At 36.8% G+C, this 22,581-nt stretch overlaps 1 protein-coding gene across 3 annotated transcripts in view; it reads left to right on the top strand.

The window, feature by feature from the left end:
• The window catches only part of LTN1 (listerin E3 ubiquitin protein ligase 1), a 71,522-nt gene that overhangs the window by 22,557 nt on the left and 26,384 nt on the right, over positions 1-22,581 (top strand). For 2 of the 3 annotated variants that reach the window (XM_082391882.1, XM_082391884.1), the window contains exons 7-19: positions 8,493-8,666; positions 9,674-9,864; positions 10,597-10,732; positions 11,582-12,391; positions 12,918-12,959; positions 15,480-15,669; positions 16,049-16,090; positions 16,195-16,434; positions 17,279-17,432; positions 18,222-18,366; positions 18,828-19,014; positions 20,745-20,904; positions 21,857-21,961. In XM_082391882.1, the coding sequence (XP_082248008.1) occupies positions 8,493-8,666; positions 9,674-9,864; positions 10,597-10,732; positions 11,582-12,391; positions 12,918-12,959; positions 15,480-15,669; positions 16,049-16,090; positions 16,195-16,434; positions 17,279-17,432; positions 18,222-18,366; positions 18,828-19,014; positions 20,745-20,904; positions 21,857-21,961 (2,576 nt within the window). The remainder of the gene's footprint in view (positions 1-8,492; positions 8,667-9,673; positions 9,865-10,596; positions 10,733-11,581; positions 12,392-12,917; positions 12,960-15,479; positions 15,670-16,048; positions 16,091-16,194; positions 16,435-17,278; positions 17,433-18,221; positions 18,367-18,827; positions 19,015-20,744; positions 20,905-21,856; positions 21,962-22,581) is intronic. The other variant, XM_082391883.1, reaches the window with a different exon arrangement.

Raw genomic sequence — 22,581 nt, forward strand, 5'->3', positions numbered from 1 at the left:
GGGTCTCTGTTTCCCTTAGTCCTGTCGAAGTCTTGCAGTCAATTCCCACTAGGCTTCAAAGTCTGATTCTCTATGAATTCCTCCTCCCGTTGCCGGACCCCCAGGTTGGGAAGCCTGACGTGGGGCTCAGAACCTTCACTGCAGTGGGTGGACTTCTGTGGTATAAGTGTTTGCCAGTCTGTGAGTCACCCACCCAGCAGTTATGGGATTTGATTTTACTCTGATTGCGCCCCTCCTACCATCTCACTGTGGCTTTTCCTCTGTCCTTGGACGTGGGGTATCCTCCTAGGTGAAGTCCAGTGTCTTCCTGTCGATGATTGTCCAGCAGCCAGTTGTGATTCTGGTGTTCTCGCAAGAGGGAGTGAGAGCACGACCTTCTACTCCGCCATCTTGGTTTATCTCCCACATGACTCTTTTTGAATTATGGTTTTCCCAGGGTATATGCCTAGTAGTGGCATTGCTGGGTCGTATGGTAGTTCTATTTTTAGTTTTTTAAGGAGCCTCCATACTGTTCTCCATAGTAGCTTTATCAATTTACATTCCCACCAACAGTGCAAGAGAGTTCCCTTTTCTCCACACCCTCTCCAGCATTTATTGTTTGTAGACTTTTTGATGGTGGCCATTCTGACCGGTATGAGATGATGTCTTGTAGTTTTGATTTGCATTTCTCTAATGATTAATGATGTTGAGCATTCTTTCATGTATTTGTTGGCAATCTGTATATCTTCTTTGGAGAAATGTCTGTTTAGGTCTTCTGCCCATTTTTGGATTGGGTTGTTTGTTTTTTTGATATTGAGCTGCATGAGCTGCTTGTAAATTTTGGAGATTAATCCTTTGTTAGTTGCTTCATTTGCAAATATTTTCTCCTATTCTGAGGGTTGTCTTTTCGTCTTGTTTATGGTTTCCTTTGCTGTGCAAAAGCTTTTAAGTTTCATTTGGTCCCATTTGTTTCTTTTTCTTTTTATTTCCATTTCTCTAGGAGGTGGGTCAAAAAGGATCTTGCTGTGATTTATGTCATAGAGTGTTCTGCCTATGTTTTCCTGTAAGAGTTTGATAGTGTCTGTTCTTACTTTTCGGTCTTTAATCCACTTTGAGTTTATTTTTGTGTATGGTGTTAGAGTGTTCTAATTTCGTTCTTTTACATGTAGCTGTCCAGTTTTCCCAGCACCACTTATTGAAGAGGTTGTCTTTTCTCCATTGTATATTCTTGCCTCCTTTATCAAAGATAAGATGACCATATGTGTGTGGGTTCATCACTGGGCTTTCTATCCTGTTCCATTGATCTGTATTTCTGTTTTTGTGCCAGTACCATACTGTCTTGATTACTGTAGCTTTGTAGTATAGTCTGAAGTCAGGGAGCCGGATTCCTCCAGCTCTGTTTTTCTTTCTCAAGATTGCTTTGGCTACTCAGGGTCTTTTGTGTTTCCATACAATTTGTGAAATTTTTGGTTCTAGTTCTGTGAAAAATGCCAGTGGTAGTTTGATAGGGATTGCATTGAATCTGTAGATTGCTTTGGGTAGTGTAGTCATTTTCACAATGTTGATTCTTCCAATCGAAGAACATGGGATATCTCTCCATCTATTTGTATCATCTTTAATTTCTTTCATCAGTGTCTTATAATTTTCTGCATACAGGTCTTTTGTCTCCTTAGGTAGGTTTATTCCTAGATTTTATTCTTTTTGTTACAATGATAAATGGGAGTGTTTTCTTAATTTCACTTTCAGAGTTTTCATCATTAGTGTATAGGAATGCAAGAGATTTCTTTGCATTAATTTTGTATCCTGCTACTTTACCAAATTCATTGATTAGCTCTAGTAGTTTTCTGGTAGCATCTTTAGGATTCTCTATGTACAGTATCATGTCATCTGCAAACAGTGACAGCTTTACTTCTTCTTTTCCGATTTGGATTCCTTTTATTTCTTTTTCTTCTCTGATTGCTGTGGCTAAAACTTCTAAAACTATGTTGAATAATAGTGGTGAGAGTGGGCAACCTTGTCTTGTTAATGATCTTAGTGGAAATGGTTTCAGTTTTTCACCATTGAGGACGATGTTTGCTGTGGGTTTGTCATATATGGCTTTTATTATGTTGAGGAAAGTTCCCTTTATGCCTACTTTCTGGAGGGTTTTTGTCATAAATCGGTGTTGAATTTTATGGAAAGCTTTCTCTGCATCTATTGAGATGATCATATGGTTTTTCTCCTTCAATTTGTTAATATGGTGTTCACATTGATTGATTTGCATATATTGAAGAATCCTTGCATTCCTGGGATAAACCCCTCTTGATCGTGGTTTATGATCCTTTTAATGTGCTGTTGGATTCTGTTTGCTAGTATTTTGTTGAGGTTTTTTGCATCTGTATTCATCAGTGATATTGCCCTGTAGTTTTCTTTCTTTGTGACATATTTGTCTGGTTTTGGTATCAGGGTGATGGTGGCCTCGTAGAATGAGTTTGGGAGTGTTCCTCCCTCTGCTGTATTTTGAAAGAGTTTGAGAAGGGTAGGTGTTAGCTCTTCTCTAAATGTTTGATAGAATTCACCTGTGAAGCCATCTGGTCCTGGGCTTTTGTTTGTTGGAAGATTTTTAATCACAGTTTCAATTTCAGTGCTTGTGATTGGTCTGTTCATATTTTCTATTTCTTCCTTGTTCAGGCTTGGAAGGTTGTGCATTTCTAAGAATTTGTCCATTTCTCCCAGGTTGTCCATTTTATTGGCATATAGTTGCTTGTAGTAATCTCTCATGATCCTTTGTATTTCTGCTGTGTCAGTTGTTACTTCTCCTTTTTCATTTCTAATTCTATTGATTTGAGTCTTCTTTTTTTCTTGATGTCTGGCTAATGGTTTATCAATTTTGTTTATCTGCTCAAAGAACCAGCTTTTAGTTTTATTAATCTTTGCTATCATTTCCTTCATTTCTTTTTCATTTATTTCTGACTTGATCTTTATGATTTCTTTCCTTCTGCTAACTTTGGGTTTTTTTTGTTGTTCTTTCTCTGATTGCTTTAGGTGTAAGGTTAGGTTGTTTATATGAAATGTTTCTTGTTTCTTTCTTTCTTTTAAATTAAGTAATTAATTTACTTACTTATTTATTTATTTATTTATTTATGGCTGTGTTAGGTCTTCATTGCTGTGCGCGGGCTTTCTCTAGTTGCGGTGAGTGGGGGCTACTCTTCGTTGTGGTGCGCAGGCTTCTCATTGTCCTGGCTTCTCTTGTTGCAGAGCACCAGCTCTAGGTGCACAGGCTTCAGTAGTTGTGGCACGTGGGCTCAGTAGTTGTGGCTCGTGAGCTCTAGAGCACAGGCTCAGTAGTTATGGCGCTCGGGCTTAGTTGCTCTGCAGCATGTGGGATCTTCCTGGACCAGGGCTTGAACCTGTGTCCCCTGCATTGGCAGGCTGATTCTTAACCACTGCACCACCAGGGAAACCCCCGTTTCTTGTTTCTTAAGGTAGGATTGTATTGCTATAAGCTTCCCTCTTAGAACTGCTTTTGCACCATCCCATAAGTTTTGGGTTGTCGTGTTTTCATTGTCATTTGTTTCTATGTATTTTTTGATTTCCTCTTTGATTTCTTCAGTGATCTCTTGGTTATTAAGTAGTGTATTGTTTAGGCTCCATATGTTTGTATTTTTTACAGATTTTTTCCTGTTATTGATAACTAGTCTCATAGCGTTGTTGTCAGAAAAGATACTTGATATGCTTTCAATTTTCTTAAATTTACCAAGGTTTGATTTGTGACCCAAGATATGATCTATCCTGGAGAATGTTCCATGAGCACTTGAGAAGAATGTGTATTCTGTTGTTTTTGGATGGAATGTCCTATAAATATCAATAAAGTCCATCTTGTTTAATGTATCACTTAAAGCTTGTGTTTCCTTTTATTTTCATTTTGGATGATCTGTCCATTGGTAAAAGTGAGGTGTTAAAGTCCCCTACTATGATTGTGTTACTGTCGATTTCCCCTTTTATGGCTGTTAGTATTTGCCTTATGTATTGAGGTGCTCCTATGTTGGGTGCATAAATATTTACAATTGTTATATCTTCCTCTTGGATTGATCCCTTGATCATTATGTAATGTCCTTCTTTGTCTCTTGTAATAGTCTTTGTTTTAAAGTCTATTTTGTCCAATATGAGAATTGCTACTCCAGCTTTCTTTTGATTTCCATTTGCATGGAATATCTTTTTCCATCCTCTCACTTGCAGTCTGTATGTGTCCCTAGGTCTGAAGTGGGTCTCTTGTAGACAGCATATATACGGGTATTGTTTTTGTATCCATTGAGCTAGTCTGTGTCTTTTGGTTGGAGCATTTAATCCATTTACATTTAAGGTAATTATCAATATGTTTGTTCCTATTACCATTATCTTAATTGTTTTGGGTTTGTTATTGTAGATCTTTTCCTTCTCTTGTGTTTCTTGCTTAGAGAAGTTCCTTTAGCATTTGTTGTAGAGTTGGTTTGTTGGTGCTGAATTCTCTTAGCTTTTGCTTGTCTGTAAAGGTTTTAATTTCTCCATCAAATCTGAATGAGATCCTTGCTGGGTAGAGTAATCTTGGTTGTAGGTTTTTCTCCTTCATCACTTTAAATATGTCCTGCCGCTCCCTTCTGGCTTGCAGAGTTTCTGCTGAAAGATCAGCTGTTAACCTTATGGGGATTCCCTTGTGTGTTTTTTGTTGTTTTTCCCTTGCTGCTTTTAATATTTTTTCTTTGCATTTAATTTTTGATAGTTTGATTAATATGTGTCTTGGCGTGTTTCTCCTTGGATTTATCCTGTATGGGACTCTCTGTGCTTCCTGGACTTGATTAACTATTTCCTTTGCCATATTAGGGAAGTTTTCAACTATAATCTCTTCAAATATTTTCTCAGTCCCTTTCTTTTTCTCTTCTTCTTCTGGGACCCCTAGAATTCAAATGTTGGTGCATTTAATGTTGTCCCAGAGATCTTCCTGAGACTGTCCTCAATTCTTTTCATTCTTTTTTCTTTATTCTGCTCTACAGTAGTTATTTCTACTGTTTTGTCTTCCAGGTCACTTATCCATTCTTCTGCCTCAGTTATTCTGCTATTGATCCCTTCTAGAGAATTTTTAATTTCATTTATCGTGTTGTTCATCACTGTTTGTTTGCTCTTTAGTCCTTCTAGGTGCTTGTTAAACGTTTCTTGTATTTTCTCCGTTCTATTCCAAGATTTTGGATCATCTTTACTATCATTATTCTGAATTCTTTTTCAGGTTCACTGCCTATTTCCTCTTTATTTGTTAGGTCTGGTGGGTTTTTGCCTTGCTCCTTCATCTGCTGTGTGTTTCTCTGTCTTCTCACTTTGCTTAACTTACTGTGTTTGGGTTCTCCTTTTTGCAGGCTGCAGGTTCGTAGTTCCCGTTGTTTTTGGTGTCTGTCCCCAGTGGCTAAGGTTGGTTCAGTGGGTTGTGTAGGCTTCCTGGTGGAGGGGAGTAGTGCCTGTGTTCTGGTGGATGAGGCTGGATCTCATCTTTATGGTGGGCAGGCCCACGTCTGGTGGTGTGTTTTGGGGTGTCTGTGGCCTTAATATGATTTTAGGAAGCCTGTCTGCTAATGAATGGGGTTATGTTCCTTTCTTGCTAGTTGTTTGGCATAGGGTGTCCAGCACTGTAGCTTGCTGGTCGTTAAGTGGAGCTGGGAGGTCTCTTGTGGATCAGTGTCCTGAACTTCGCTCTCCCACCTCAGAGGCACAGTCCTGATGTCTGGCTGGAGCACCAGGAGCCTGTCATCCACACAGCTCAGAATAAAAGGGAGAAAATAAAAGAAAGAAATAAAGAAGAAGATAAAATAAAATAAAGTAAAATAAAATAAAGTTATTAAAATAAAAAATAATTATTAAAAAAAATTATTTTAAGTAATTTAAAAAAAAAAAGGAAAGAAAGAAAGAAGAGAGCAACCAAACCAAAAAACAAATCCACCAATGATAACATTTGCTAAAAATTATACTTAAAAAAAAAAAAAAAAAAAAAAAAAACGGACAGACAGAACCCTAGGACAAATGGTAAAAGCAAAGCTATACAGACAAGATCACACACAGAAGCATACACATACACACTCACAAAAAGAGAAAAAGGGAAAAATATAAATATATCGTTGCTCCCAAAGTCCACCTCCTCAATTTGGGATGATTCGTTGTCTATTCAGTTATTCCACAGATGCAGGGTACATCAAGTTGATTGTGGAGATTTAATCCGCTGCTCCTGAGGCTGCTGGGAGAAATTTCCCTTTCTCTTCTTTGTTCGCACAGCTCCTGGGGTTCAGCTTTGGATTTGGCCCCGCCTCTGCGTTAGGTCGCCTGAGGGCATCTGTTCTTCGCTCAGACAGGACGGGCTTAAAGTAGCAGCTGATTCGGGGGCTCTGGGTCACTCAGGCCGGGGGGAGGGAGGGGTACGGATGCAGGGCGAGCCTGTGGTGGCAGAGGCCAGAATGATGTTGCACCAGCCTGAGGCGCGCCGTGCATTCTCCCGGGGAAGTTGTCCCTGGATCACGGGACCCTGGCCGTGGCGGGCTGCACAGGCTCCCGGGAGGGGAGGTGTGGATGGTGACCTGTGCTCGCACACAGGCTTCTTGGTGGCTGCAGCAGCAGCCTTAGCGTCTCATGCCCGTCTCTGGGGTCGGCGCTGATAGCCGCCGCTCGCACCCGTCTCTGGAGCTCCTTTAAGCGGCGCTCTGAATCCCCTCTCCTCGCGCACCACGAAACACAGAAGCAAGAAAAAGTCTCTTGTCTCTTCGGCAGCTCCAGACTTTTTCCCGAACTCCCTCCCGGCTAACTATGGTGCACTAGCCCCCTTCAGGCTGTGTTCACGCAGCCAATCCCAGTCCTCTCCCTGGGATCTGACCGAAACCCGAGCCTCAGTTCCCAGCCCACGCCCGCCTCGGTGGGTGAGCAGACAAGCCTCTCAGGCTGCTGAGTGCTGTTTGGCACTGATCCTCTGTGCGGGAATCTCTCTGCTTTGCCCTCCGCACCCCCGTTGCTGCGCTATCCTCCGCAGCTCCAAAGCTCCCCCCCTCCGCCACCGGCAGTCTCCACCCGCGAAGGGGCTTCCTAGTGTGTGGAAATCTTTCCTCCTTCACAGCTCCCTTCCACTGGCGCAGGTCCTGTCCCTATTCTTTTGTCTCTGTTTTTTCTTTTTTCTTTTGCCCTTCCCAGGTACGTGGAGAGTTTCTTGCCTTTTGGGAAGTCTGAGGTCTTCTGCCAGCATTCAGTAGGTGTTCTGTAGGAGTTGTTCCACATGTAGATGTATTTCTGATGTATTTGTAAGGAGGAGGGTGATCTCCACATCTTACTCTTCTGCCATCTTGAAGCTCCTCCTCCTCCTGTTCTTATTATTTGTCTTTAGATTTTCTTTTCCTAAATTTTTAAAAAATTGATTAATTTAATTTATTTTTTGGTTGCTTTGGGTCTTCATTGCTACACGTGGGCTTTCTGTAGTTGCTGCGAGTGGGGGCTATTCTTCATTGCAGTGCGTGGGCTTCTCATTACGGTGGCTTCTCTTTTTGCAGAGCATGGGCTCTAGGCACGTGGGCTTCAGTGTGGCATGCGGGCTCAGTAGTTGTGGCGCATGGGCTTGGTTCCTCCATGGCATGTGGGATCTTCCCAGACCAGGGCTCGAACCCATTTCCCCTTCATTGGCAGGCAGATTCTTAACCACTGTGCCACCAGGGAAGTTCTGTCTTTAGAGTTTTTGGAATATTTTTTATAGCCTTTTATTTTGCTATGATTATAAACAGTAATTTGGGTTACTTTCTAGTTTCTTTTTTTCCCCTTTTCTCTGTATTAATTAGGTTCTCAGTACCATGGTGAATAGAAGTGGTGATAGCAGGCATCCTTTTCTTGTTTCTTACTTTAATGGAAATAGTTGTAGACTCTTAATGTTGAGTATGATGCTCTTAAACTATGAATTGTGCTCTTATTTATTTATTTGTGTATTTATTTTTACTTTAGGAATTGTGCTTGGTTCTTTTTCAGATCTGCTGTGCTTTTTCTAAGATCCTTTTCCCTTTAAATTTCTTTAAACTTTTGTTTCTTTAAATATAATAAACATTGTTGATATGGAGTTTGTTACTGATAGATAATTATAAGATTTAAAGTCTCAGGTCTCTGTGTTATCTTTTGGTTCTGCATCGTGGCTCATGGTGTCTTATTTTTTGTTTGGCTGTATTTAATTTTGTGCTGACTAGTATATTCATAGGGATAATTTGAGCCCCCAAATGAAGGCTTCTTACGCTACCGAGGATTTGTATTTGCTTGAGCCAAAGAAATAGAAAGTTGAATTCTTTCTGCCTTCACTTTTGGCTTGGTAATTCCTAATGTCTCTTCAGCCCTGTGGTGTTCTTAAGATTTTTAAAAAGTATTTTTTCTAGCCCTTTTAGTTTTATTAATGGAAGGGTTAGTATGAATAACCTACTTGCCATTACCATAAATAAAATTTTATCATACCTTGACTAGGCTTTAGTTTAATTCAGCTTTCCATTTTTTTCTTTCAGATCCGCTCAGCCTATTTTGAGTTAGTTTCTGCTTTGTGCCAGCGTACTCCACAGTTGATGAAAGATGAAGCATCCAAAGTGAGCCCATCTGTCCTTCTTAGCATTGATGACAGTGACCCCATTGTATGCCCTGCTCTCTGGGAAGCTGTGCTTTACACACTTACAACTATTGAGGTAAGTTAAGAGGTACATTGAGTACATCTGGGAATATTTGTCTTCTTAGTTGTATTTTAGAAGCCTTAGATACCATGTGAGAGAGCCTATCAGATTATAATATTTAAAACTTGCTAGAAAAATGCTTTCTTGGGAATAAAATATTTAATCCAAAACTTTGTATAAATCTTAAACTGACTATAAAATGATATAGCATTTTTATTTTACTTTCAGGTTAGTCAATATCAATTATCCTTTAAACTTATATGGCCCAATGAAATCAACATATCTGAATCTTATATTTAAGATTAAATATTGCTGTCCCTTTTAGAAAGCAGCTTTTTTTTTTTTTCTTTTTTTTTTAACTTGTTTAGAAAGCAGCTTTTATAGAAATCTTTTCAGTTAAATATTACTTCTTTTTTGGCTGCCTCAGGCCTTAGTTGCAGCACGCGGGATCTTCATTGAGGCATGCAGGATCTTTCGTTGCGGCGCACGGGCTTCTCTCTAGTTGTGGCGTGCGGGTTGTTTTCTCTTCTCTAGTTGTGGCGCGCAGGCTCCAGGGCATGTGGGCTCTGTAGTTGTGGCGCATGGGTTCCAGTGTGGGCAAGCTCTGTAGTTTGCCGCACACAGCCTCTCTAGTTGAGGTGCACGAGCTCAGTAGTTGTGGCATGCGGGCTTAGTTGCCCCGTAGCATGTGGGATCTTAGTTCCCTGAGCAGGGATCGAACCCACGTCCCCTGCATTGTAAGGTGGTTTCTTTACCACTGGACCACCAGGGAAGTCCCTAAATAGTTATTTCTGATCAATATTGTCCTGGAAGCATGTTGTATACATAATTACTAAATGTAATAAATTTCTTATAATTTCAGACTTTTAGTTTTTAATGGTGGTGAGAGATTTTGACCCTCTTTAGGTAGAATACTTGATTTTTATTTTTGAGAGTCTATGTGTCTTCTCTCTTAATTGGGAAATGTATGTTTATGATCTCTAATTATTATCATAATCTTTTTTTTTTTTTTTTTTGGTAAGGACTGTTGGCTTCATGTAAATGCAAAAAAAAGCGTGTTTCCCAAGCTGTCAGCTATGGTTCGTGAAGGAGGTCGGGGTCTGGCTGCTGTCATATATCCTTATCTTCTGCCATTTATCAGCAAACTCCCTCAGTCTATTACAGATCCAAAGTTGGATTTCTTCAAAAATTTTCTCACCTCCCTAGTTGCAGGGTAAGGAATTTAAATTCTTGACCTTTAAAGCAAAATAGATTTTTTCTTATTTTCATAAATGGGCAGAACGACATACTTGTTATTATCATATGTAAATTTCCCCAAATTGTTTTGCTGTTCATTAAACACTTTTGAAGTTTTAGAGAATTACAATTGGAATTCTTTTTTTGGGTACTTTCAAGACTTCAGTGGTAGTATGCAGCAGAAAGTGAGATAAATTATGGCAAGGCCCTTAGGTGGAAGTAGGCTCTTTTTCAATGACCCATTTTTTGGTATGTTGATAAATACAAATGCCCGAGTGCAGAAAATGAACCAGTGAACTTTTCCATTAACTTAAATATAATAGCTGTTTAAAGTCACACTTAAAACGTCATTTCAGTGTATTTGTTGAACTTAGTAAAAGATACCCGGTTTTATTAATGATTAAAAATTTTTTTTCCACTACAGTATTATCTTTATTTGGTTAAGTCCTCTCTTTGAAATTTGCAGGTGGATTGGTTCATGAATAGAAAATAAATATGTTATCTTCTGTTGATACATTTTTGAAGATATGCTATTTTTCATAGTTCTTCAAGTTTATAATCTAATTGGGCTGTATTTTGGTTGTTCTTAGTTTTTCATTAAAGAATTTTATTTTTAGAAATTCTTTTTCATGCCTTTATTTTGGTGTTTTTGTATTGCTTATTTTCTTTTTCATGAAGGAGTAAGCCACAGGTATTTATTATTTCTTAGGCTATCAACAGAAAGAACCAAAACCAGCTTTTCAGAGTGCTCAGCAGTAGTATCTGCTTTTTTTGAATGCTTACGTTTTATAATGCAGCAAAACTTAGGTGAGGAAGAGATAGAAGAGATGCTCGTCAATGATCAGGTATTTATAATGTAAAAAATCATCAGTACCTTTGCACACTAACTATAAAGAATCAAGCTCATTGTGTCTTGTTGCCATTTTTATTAATTAGCCTTCCTTGTAAAGATTTCATTTTTATGATTTACAAATTAGGTAATGTGTATTGCTGACCAATAAATGAAAATTTCTGTATTGTTAGTTGTTAGCATAATGCCATAATGCCTAAGTACTAGTCACTCTCTGGTTGTACAAACTCTGTTTTAGAGAGTTGCAATGCAAAACAATTTAGAAGATGCAATTTTCAACATTTTGTATTTTAGTTTATATTATAATCATCTTCTTCCTTCTAAAATATGTAGTACATTTATCCTTTTGTGAGCAATTGTGCTTGGCTTTTAGAACTAGTGATGAGAGCAGGTCCTGGAATATGGTTCCTTATGGTAGGAAATTAATTAATATGATTATATAAGCCCAGATCCTAGTTGATGTCTCAGATAGTTAATTTCTCTTATCTTTGTAATTTAAGAGAAAGCACTGAATTCTGTGGGTCCTGTATGTCTTTCATATTGGTTTAGAAAAAAGGAAAAAACTTTGAATAAGTTCAGAAGATGCAAAGAGTTGATGACCAATGATCTTGGTCAATTATATCATAAAAAATAAGTAATTCGGGGGGATACAGTGAAATCGTTAGGCTCTTTGAATGATATGAAGATGATTTTCAGGTTCAAATTAACTCTTTTCATAGTTCTGGGGGAAAAATTCATGTTTTTCAGTTATTAAATATGAAAATTTATAATGTTTTACAAATACCTTGTTTAAATTTTATTTTCCCTGAAAACTGAACTTTAATATTTCTGCCTTCTCTTTCAGTTGATTCCTTTTATTGATGCAGTTCTCAAAGACCCAAGATTGCAAGATGGGCAGCTGTTTAACCATTTGGCAGAAACTTTAAGTTCATGGGAAGCCAAAGCAGATTTGGATAAAGATGATAAAACAGCTTACAATTTGGAGAAAGTGCTACTGAATTTCTGGGAAAGACTGTCAGAGATCTGTGTTGAGAAAATCAGTGAGCCAGAAGCCGATGTTAAGTCAGTTTTGGGTGTTTCTAACCTATTACAGGTCCTTCAGAAGCCAAAGAGCTCCTTGAAGTTAAATAAAAAAAACTTTGGTAAGGTTAGATTTGCTGATGAGATGCCCGAAAGTAATAAAGAGAATGAGAAATATGTCTCCTCAGAAGGAGAGAATAGTGAAGGCTCTGAATTAATGGCTGAACCTTCTCTCACTCACAGTTGCTCAGACCTTATATCACCCCTAAGGAAAAAACCTTTGGAAGACTTAGTCTGTAAACTAGCAGAAATGAGTGTTAATTATGTCAATGAACAAAAGTCGGAGCAACATCTAAGGTTTCTTTCCACTCTGCTCAACTCCTTCTCTTCAAGCCAAGTATTTACAGTGCTATTAGGTGATGAAAAACAGAGTATTGTCAAAGCCAAGCCTCTTGAAATAGCCAAACTTGCACAAAAAAATCCCGCGATACAGTTTTTGTACCAGAAAGTAATAAGTTGGCTAAATGAATATCAAAGGAAGGATGCTGGTTTCTTGGTGGACATTTTGTACAGTGCCCTTTGTTGCTGTGATAATCATATGGAACGAAAAGCTGTCTTGGATGATCTAATTGAGGTATTACTGTTCTGTATCTTTTTATTTTCATTTATTTATTTATTCATTCATTCATGCATGCCTGCATGCAGGATCTTTGTTCCCCAGGCAGGGATCAAACCTGTGCCCCCTACAGTGGAAGCATGGAGCCCTAACCACTGGATCACCAGGGAGTTCCCTGTATCTTTTTAAACTATAATGGTTTACACTGGCACACTGATTATGGATGAGTAGAACGAGACCTCTGTGGGGGTTATTTTGGGATTGTTTCTTAACTATGAATGTCAATTTAAAGACAATATATTCTTGATTGGGATTGGGAAGTATGTGAGACTTCTGGGTAGCTGTTCAGTAAGAGTAAATATGTTAAGATGACAAAAGCTTGGTAATAAAAGGGTAAGTTCTTTCAGTCCATACTTTTTAAAGCTGGACTCGCTAAAAAAATGTTTTAGTTTTGTAGTGGTTCCATGGTCACCTCATTTACTAATAAAAAGTTTTACCAGTTACTGTTTTTTCTAGCAGATTGTTTCTCTTTTTCTTCTTTTAGGTGGATCTGAAATGGAATTCTATGCTTCAGGTCATTGAAAAGGTATCTTAGAGATTTTTCTCTTTGTTTTGTATTTATAAGTATAGAAAAATGAAACCACAGCTATATTCACATAATGGTATGTGATCAGGAGTCTCTGTTAGAGAATTTCCTTATTATTGTCACTTTCTTCTCATAATTTGAGAAGACATGGTGTTCAGCTTTCTATAGTATTATTTTTCTGGTTAGGAATATCAGGGAAGAATGGACAGGTTCTGGAAGATCCAGTGTCTCTTCCCTAGTGGGTAACAAAGGAAGAGTTAAGCATTTATCTTAGTTTATCTTTTAAACTAAGGTTTCTGCTGTTATCCTAGTTATTTTTTCTTCTGTAGAAATGGATTGAATGGTTCTAGCTTTGAGTAGAACGCATCAGGATATTAAGTTTGTTTTACCCTGGAATACTATACAGGCAAACTAAAGTCTTCCCACCTTTATTTAATTGCCATTTGAGTAAGTAAGAAAATTAGTGATGAGAATAATAAAAAGAAGTCAAGGAACATAATTCAGAAAAATGTTTAAATGGCTTAAGTATTCTTTCCTAATGAAGATGTAAATGATATAACATAACACTTTTCCAACCATAGAAATGTTATGACTAGCTGCCTAAAAGTCTTCCTTCTCTTAAAGAACTTTTTCATTATTTTAAAATTTTACATACATAACTCTAATTTACAAGTTTCTTTTTTTCTGTCTTTTTAAATTATGTTGAAAAAACATATAATTTGCCATAGTAACCATTTCTAAGTGTACAGTTCAGTAGTGTTAAGTTTATTCACATTATTGTGCAACCAATCTCCAGAACTTTTTCACCTTGTAAAATGGAAACTATACCCATTAAACAATAACTCCCTATTTCCCCCAGTAGTTTATTTTTACAAAATAAATACAGAGTATTAATTTACTCTTTTTCAATGGGAAATATAACTTACTAGACACACCATTTGAATTATTTTATTCAGTACCTCCTCTCCCTATAGGCAGGCTACAGGAAAAGCCAAATTATGAGAAAGCTGCTTGATAAGTCTAGAATCAGAGCAAAAGTATATAGTTAATAATTTGATAAGATAAAGATTGATATATCCATTTCCAACTTAGGAATGTACCTGCCAGTAGTTCAGGTACATCTGTTTAGAAGACTCCTTTTCCTGGGCAGTGTTTGGCAGTTCATAGCCAGTGTTTGCTTCCTGTACTTCTGTGACTAACTAGTCTCCCTAACCCCTGTTAGATTCTTTCTGTGGATATGTTAAAACATTGAGAAGTTGGACTTCATGTCTTAATAACCTGAGAGACATTTTATTCAGAAGTTTGCTTTTTGGATTCTGTAGGATTCTATAAAATAGATTGGTTTTATTTGGTAAGCTGTCTTAGGAAAGCCAATATTATAGCTATCTAAATTCTAGTTTTTCTTGTTTTTATGCAACCTCATACTTCATGAGTAGAGTCCTAAAGTCAGCTTGCTTAAAAACAAACCTGACTTCTGTAACCAGAAAGAACCTTAGAGATTTTCTAAGTTAATCTTCATTTTTCAAATTAGGAAATAGGCCCAGGTTGGTTAAGAGCTTTGTCTAAGGTCATAAAGCCAGAATAGTGGTAAAGGTTGGGTTAAAATAGAAGCTCTCATTACAGTTTTTTAAATAAGGAGATGAAACAGTTTTGGGGGCACTACCCAATCTGCACGTGGATTTTTTTTTTTTCCAGATTGCTTTGAAATGAGCCAAGTTGCAAATTCCTTTCTTCTCAGCCCTTAAACCAAAAGAAGCTCTGGGAACATGGATCACCATGCTTTTGGGGGTGGATTTACAGTTTTTTTCCTTGCTTCCCCACCCCATGAAAATAAACCAGTTGCTGTCAGCTATCTGCCCCAGTAACTATTTCAGAAAATTTGGGCAAATGATAAGTCCCATTGTTCATATTGAAGTAATTTACCACTATTGTATGTTAATTGTTCTTTAATTTTAGCAAAATTAATGAAAAAAATTTAATATTTGTAGAGGATTTTAAAATCCGTTTTTGAAGTTCATTCATTATTCATTGAACATATCTGCAGTGTTGATAGCAGGTATCAAAGAAGTTTAAGACAGTCTCTGCTCTCAAGGAACTTACAGTCTCATTGGAAACAAGACATACACAGATGAAACATTATAAATAATAATACAACCCAGTAAGTGCTCTAGAGATTCAGAGAAAAGCAGTGATGAGTATGGGCTGGCATGGATGGGGGAGACTTCACAAAGCAGGGGGGATTTATACTGAATCTCAAGTAATGAATGTGATTTTGATAAATAGAGAAGAGGGGGAATATTTATGGTTGGGAAGATAGCATGAACAAAGCATGGAAGCGTACATAAGCAAGGCTTAGTGGGGAATAGGGAAGATACCAGCCTTCTTAGAACTTGAGGAGGAGGCATGGGGGATGATGTTGAGGCCATGATGATGAAAGGAGGTAATATGGTACAAGTAATATTTTGGCAAGTCTACTTTTTGATCTTGCTTCTAATCTTTGCTTTAATTTTATGGTTTTAGGCATGTTCTAGTTCAGATAAACATGCTTTAGTAACTCCTTGGCTAAAAGGAGATATCCTTGGCGAGAAATTGGTAACCTTGGCAGATCATCTTTGTAATAAGGACTTGGAATCCACAGTATCTTCTGAATCTTACTTCTCAGAAAGATGGTCTCTTTTAAGCTTGGTATTATCCCAACATGTTAAAAATGGTAGGTAAAAATATGGCTTTTGTTTTTTAGTAGGGAGGGAGTAGTTTTTTCACCTTTTGGGAGGATTCCGTGCTGCTCAGTTTGCATAATATTAGTTGAGAATAACAAGATTTAGTTCACTCAAATATCTGAATTTTGTAAGCACCCTAAATGTTTATAAATCTCTGTAACATGACTTGGAAGATATTTAATACTTTTAGTTTTATATTTTAAAGGGTTTTGAATTTAGTCATTCACTCTAATTTTGTCTAGCATTGCTTTTTTACTTAATTTAAAACAGCTTTTTTTTTAATGTGAGGGCTTTTATGCGTGGGGAACAGATTGATTTGTTGATGTGATTTTCTTTTATCTAAAACATAAACACCTTTTTTTCTTTAAGAAAAAAACACATGGAGAGACCAAGGTGGAATGTTAACCCAAAGTATTAAAATACACAGGTTAAAAAATTAAAAACAAAGATTAAAAAAAGGAAATCACACTGTTAATATTTCTTGTATTTTGTCTGTTTGAATTTTTTTTCTGTAGATTACTTGATTGGAGAAGTATATGTTGAAAGAATTATTGTTAAACTTCATGAAACTTTATCCAAAGCAAAGAAATTGTCAGAAGCTGAAAATAATGACTCATCAGTGTCTTTTATCTGTGATGTGGCCTATAACTATTTCAGCTCAGCGAAAGGATGCTTGCTAATGCCATCATCTGAAGATTTATTGTTAACTCTCTTTCAGTTGTGTGCTGAGAGCAAAGAAAAAACACATTTGCCAGGTAATAGCCTACTGCTCAAATGTTTTGTTGGGAATCTCCGGCTCTGACCTTCATAGTGTAAGTGCCCAGGCTTTATTAATTGAATCATAATGTGTTTGAACTTTGAAAGCATTTTGAGTAAAGGACTACAAATCTTAAACACTTTCAGCTTTAGAAACCAAGTTAAAGATGTATGTAGACATTATATCTAAAGTTTTTACTTGATATCAAGGAAATGGTTTTGGAAGGGGCCATGATAGATGAGTTTGAATCTTAGCTCCTTCACTCAGTAACTCTCGCAAGTTGCTTAATTTCTTGATGCCTCAGTTTCCATATTATTCATAAAGGGGGACATGAATACCTTCTTCTCTTATAGTTAAAGACATTCAATCTTGGTGTATAGTAAAATGAAATTGAGATTGCCTTTTTAAGGACTATATTCCTGTATTATGTGTTAATTCAGAGTTATTTGTGAAAGGAATGTAAAAAATACTCTTGAAAAAAAAAAATGCTGTTAATGGAGAGCCCTCCTCCCCAACCCTTTCTTTAATACTAACTTTTCTATTTGGAAAAGGTATAATATTTTTCATATCTCCAGAAGGGCAACTCTCTTATAAATAAGTTCAGAGCGGAAAAAAGCTGACTTTAAAAATCTTAGCATTTTTACATTTATATGGCATGAGTTAGCTTATATTATTGCATATTTATGACATAGTTATTTTGTTTTAGCCGTTGAACAGTAATTTTATGTTTTCTTAATGGTACCTTAAAAATCTCAGATCTGCAATGAGTTCTTTCAGACCTTTTGTACCGATGATAGTTACTTCATAGGGATTATGAATCACTGTTGACATCTTGATTTTAGACTTTCTTATCAGTAAACTGAATAATACGTGGCTCTCTGGTGTGAATTTATTGGTCCATCAAACTGGCGACACACATAAACAGAGCACCTTCCTACGTTTATCTGCTCTGTGGCTGAAAAACCAAGTTCAGTCTTCATCATTGGATATCACAAGGTAACCTTTTTTTGTGCTCAGTTGCAGAGTTATCTCTTTAATAATTGATCATTGTCCTTAATAAGATTCCATGATTAGTGTGAGTGCCTATGAAAAATGACGTGTTTGTTATGTAAGAAATCTACAGGATTCTAAGGGAAGATCCAAACAGATTTTTTCAAAAGGATTTTGTTTTAATGATCATCCATTTAAGCTCAATTAATTGGAGAGTGATTTGTTCTGACCATAATAATTGATGGTCAGTGATGTGATAGGGGTGCTGCCCTGTGTCTTAGGCTGGTATGGATTGTAACCGTAAACTCTTACGGCCACCACGGACAGTGATTGTCCTTCATTGTTTATTTTTTGGGGGAGTCTGGTAGCCACTGTTGTAAGGGGTTGGATTGCAGATGTATTTCACATCTCATGCCTAAATCCATATATAAAAATGAAAACTAAGAGAATGCATCCAGAGCTACTGGGGTTGGGTTAAATCTTTTTCTGATTATCATGCTCTTTTCATGGAATAAAGTAGCTATATTTCAGAAATATCTGATCTGAAATAGGTCATTCCCCTTCATTCTGAAATAGAAGCAGCACTTGATTTCAATTATAAAATGTTGGATAAAGTCCCCTGTTTGATTGTGTGTTAGTCATGAGGGGAGGGTGGAGGGGCCATTTACTTTTATTGTGAATTGTCTTTTTTGTTCAGGTAAACTGTTACCTGCCGTAGGGTATTTAATGTATACCAGGGTGTTCAAATTGGTTATAACATAACTGCAGTGGTTGAGTTATTTGCATTATTTGCAGTCTTCAGGTCCTATTGTCTGCTGTTGATGATTTGCTAAATGCGCTTCTAGAGAGTGAAGATACTTATCTTCTGGGAGTTTATATTGGAAGTGTAATGCCAGACAACAGCGAATGGGAAAAGATGAGACAGTCTCTTCCTATGCAGGTACGTTTGAGATTGGAGAGTACTTATTTTATTCTGAAGTTTGGATTTCATGCAAGCTTAAATATTTTAATTTTATTCTGGGGAAGAAAAAAAGTAAATGAAATGAGTATCTTACTTTGTGTTTCTGCCTTTGAATGCTCCTGTGTTGGGTGTTTGCTCTTTGCAAGATACCAGTTGACACTTGGCAGTTGCCATGGTACAAGGTAAATAAGACCTTGTTCGGTCCTGAAGGAATCCTAAAGAAACACACACATTGATCATTTCTGTTCGTAGAAACCAAACTTCAAGGCTTCTGTGGTTTTACTAGTAAACTAGCAATAGCTTCATTTTTGAAGTTATTCTAATAACATTTTGAAGATATTTTAATAACTTTATTTTTGTTCCCTTCTTAATTGCAGAGGTAGTAATTAATTGAACTATTGAATGCTTTTGTGTATAATTTAATGTATTTTTTTTTACAGTGGTTGCATAGACCTCTTTTAGAAGGAAGACTGAGTTTGAATTATGAGTGTTTCAAAACAGATTTTAAAGAACAAGATACAAAGAAACTTCCCAGCCATTTGTGTACTTCAGCATTATTGAGCAAAATGATATTAGTTGCACTGAAAAAGGAAATAGTCCTAGAAAATAATGAGCTTGAGAAAATAAGTAAGTATATATGAGCATTCAGGTAAATACGTATAAACATAAGTAAGTATATATGAGTATTCAGATAAATACATATAAACATAAATCTTGAAGTAATTAAAATGTAATTTTGAAATAATTTTGATTATACTTCAATCTAAATCTTTAAAGAATCAAAAATCCTCAGCTCCTTTTAATTATTTTAGCAATGAGAAACTTGAGGACACTTAAGAGATGAATATTAAATTGCAAATCAAATGGAATCATACTGAATATCTTGCTGTAGTCTTGTTAGCAATAGAGCAGAATTTGGTATAAGATGTTACTCTAGCTGGCATGATATCAGTATAAGCATATCCTATGGCACATAACCCTAAAGAAAATGGTTAAGTGAGTCTTGTGTTTCATCAAGGATTCTGAATTTTCAATTAATTTTTGAATCAATCTACCTTTGTATAGGGCTATAATTTTTTTCCCAGCAAGTGGAGCTTCAAATCTTGAATTTCAAAAGGATTTAAAAATTCCCCCATTCCAGGAAATGGTGTAGAATTGTAGGTAGCAGTGTGACCTGTACAAAATGGGCTGAAAGGTGGAGGACTTGCATAATTCCTGTATCAGTCTTGATTGTGAGCCCTCAGCTGAGTACAGTTACTAGCGTAGGAGAATATTGTGCCCTGTGGAAGAAAGTTGGAACACCTCTCGTGGTGAGCGAACTCCACGTGCAGTTGAGGTCAAGGAGATTAGCCTGCTGTTTACTCACAGAGTGAATCTGTCCAAAAACAACAATGGAAATTAGAGTAATAATTTTTGTTTTTCTTATCTGGAACTTGCAAGGGATGGGATTTGATTTTTGAACCAGGTTTCAAGTCTTCTAACTCCAAAATCCATACCTGGCTTTATAAAAGAGAGTTGTGACTAATTATGTATTGAAAACCTGTGACATGCCAGGTTTTGTGATACTTGGTCATTTAATTCTCACAGTAGTCCCATGAGGTAGATTTGTATTATCCTAGCTGATGACGATGTGTGCAGCTCATTTGAATCCAGACTAGTCTGTCACCAAGGCCCATGCCCTGTGTACTAGATCATGCTCTCTCCCACTTCTTAACACATTGACTTGAACTTCTCAGGTCTTGGGTCCCATAGTTGCTTATCCTGGATGCAACTTCTTATCATTTGTGGCAAAAATAGTAGGAAGATTCTTCCAGTATCTGTCTCTGATAACTTAGGTTACTGTCACATTCTTAACTAATCAGAAAACGGACCAAGTAATGTTTGGGAGAGGAGTGATATATTTTATCAGGTATTCTCAGCTTTCATTATAGTTGAACATCAAATAGTTGAAAATCAGTTCATAGATATTTTATTTATTTATTTACTTACTAACTAACTTACTTACTTACTTACTTACTGCGCTATGCAGCACGTGGGATCTTAGTTCCCCGTATCAGGTATTTCATTTCATTATACTTGAACATCAAATAGTTGAAAATCAGTTCATAGATTATTGATTGATTGATTGATTGCGCTACGTAGCATGTGGGATCTTAGTTCCCCAACCAGGGATCGAACCAGCGCCCCCTGTGTTGGAAGTGCAGAGTCTTAACCACTGGACCACCAGGGAAGTCCCAGTTCATAGATATTTTGAAATTAGCGAGCACAACAATGTTAGGGAATGGGGGGGACAAGTGAAAACAGTTCAAAGGTCTGTTCACAAAATATACTCAGTAATGTGTTGTCCATTCTGTTAGTTGCAGAACTGCTCTATTCATTGCAGTGGTATGAAGAATTAGACAATCCACCTATTTTTCTAACTGGATTTTGTGAAATGCTTCAAAAAATGAACATTACATACGATAACTTACGTGGACTTGGTAATACTTCTGGCCTTTTGCAGCTGTTATTTAACAGGTAAGAATCTCTTTCAATTTCCATTTTTTTATGACTGTTTTGCTAGTTTATGGCTTGTGTCTTTAAAATGTAAGCCCACTTCATGCTAATCTTTGAATCAGAGGGTTTATCTAAATTAATCCCAATTCTTAATGATAAATACTTTGTGGATACTAAGTACTTGATTTACTCTTCTGGTGAGATATTTGGACTTTGCCTGTGTTATTAAATCCATAAATACATTCAAGGGCCAGATGACAATGAAAGAAATAGAATCCTGTAGAAGTTGTTTTAATTTGTCATATGTAACCCATCCTTCCACTACTCTAAATTTAACCTTTTACCTTGCATGTTGTTGCAGGTGTGTCTTAATATCATAACCACAAAACCCTCTCCTTTAGACGAGGAAGTAGGTATGAAAACAGAGTTGTTGTAGAGGTTATAGCAGTTTGATGGTTAGCTCGTTGAAATTACTGTGTTGAACTGCTTTCTCTTGAAGAGTTTTTCACTTGCCTGTAGTATTTTTCGTATGCTTTGCAGTATCAGAGGCCCCAGGCTGAACAGGTCTTCCTTTCCAGTCCCACTCTACATACTTGACACTCAGAACTTTCCTCAGTGGATATCAATACCTCCTTGCTTTCTCAACTTCAACAATCCTCGGTGTCCTCTGGGATATGTCCTCTTTCCAGCTGCAACCTCTGGTCCTCAAGCTTAATCTTTAAGGTCATCTCCCCTATTGGAACTTGAGGGGCTTTGGGATTGCCTTGGATGAGAGCTCAATATCAGCTGTAAAGGAGTTTCAGAAGTTAAGTTCCCAATCCTTTTGGTAACAGCAGTTGTTTGGGTGCAGAAGTGCTGTGTGAATTGATACCCTTACAAGGTGATTTATTTAGTTCTGTAAAAGGAATCCAGGTAAGCATTGTTTAAAAATCTTAACTACACTTTAAAAACAGAATTTTTTTTCCTCTTTTAGATCCAGGGAAAATGGCACCCTTTGGTCTCTTATTATTGCTAAGTTGATCCTTTCCCGAAGTGTTTCATCTGATGAAGTAAAACGGCATTATAGGAGAAAAGAAGGGTATTCTTCTTGAAAATACTTTTACTTTGAAATTTATTATGAGTGGTCACTTTGGCAACCCCAAACTAACAAACAGTCTAATGAATCAGGAAAACAAGACTTAGGAAATGAGGAAATTAAAGAAAATGAGACTTAACAATTTAAATTGCTTTAGGTTGTGGACACGTCTTTTTTTTAATAAGCATTTTTAACCTTATAACATTTTGTTGAGGAATTTTATATGTGCTATAAATAATTAGCATTTCATAAACTTGTTCTCTTTTCCCCAGAAATCTCTCTGGTAGAATCTATCTCCCTATCCTTCCATCACTTTATTTGCTAAATGGAAATGATAAGGAAAGTTACTTACTCTTAACTCTATTCGATATCCTGTGATAGGAAAAGAATATGAAAAGAATGTATATATACGTATAACTGAGTCACTTTGCTGTACAGCAGTAATAAACACAACATTGTAATTCAACTGTACTTCAATAAAAAATAAATTTAAAAAATTAAATTAAAAAAAGGTTACTTTTAAATAAGGATCATCCTATTGACATATATTCTAAAAATGCAATAAATGTGTTCTTAAGACAAATAGTGAGGTTGGACATACTAGAGATTTACTAGAGTTGATC

The sequence above is a fragment of the Balaenoptera borealis genome (genome assembly GCF_965194805.1).
Source record: "Balaenoptera borealis genome assembly, chromosome: 5".
Lineage (NCBI taxonomy): Eukaryota > Metazoa > Chordata > Mammalia > Artiodactyla > Balaenopteridae > Balaenoptera > Balaenoptera borealis.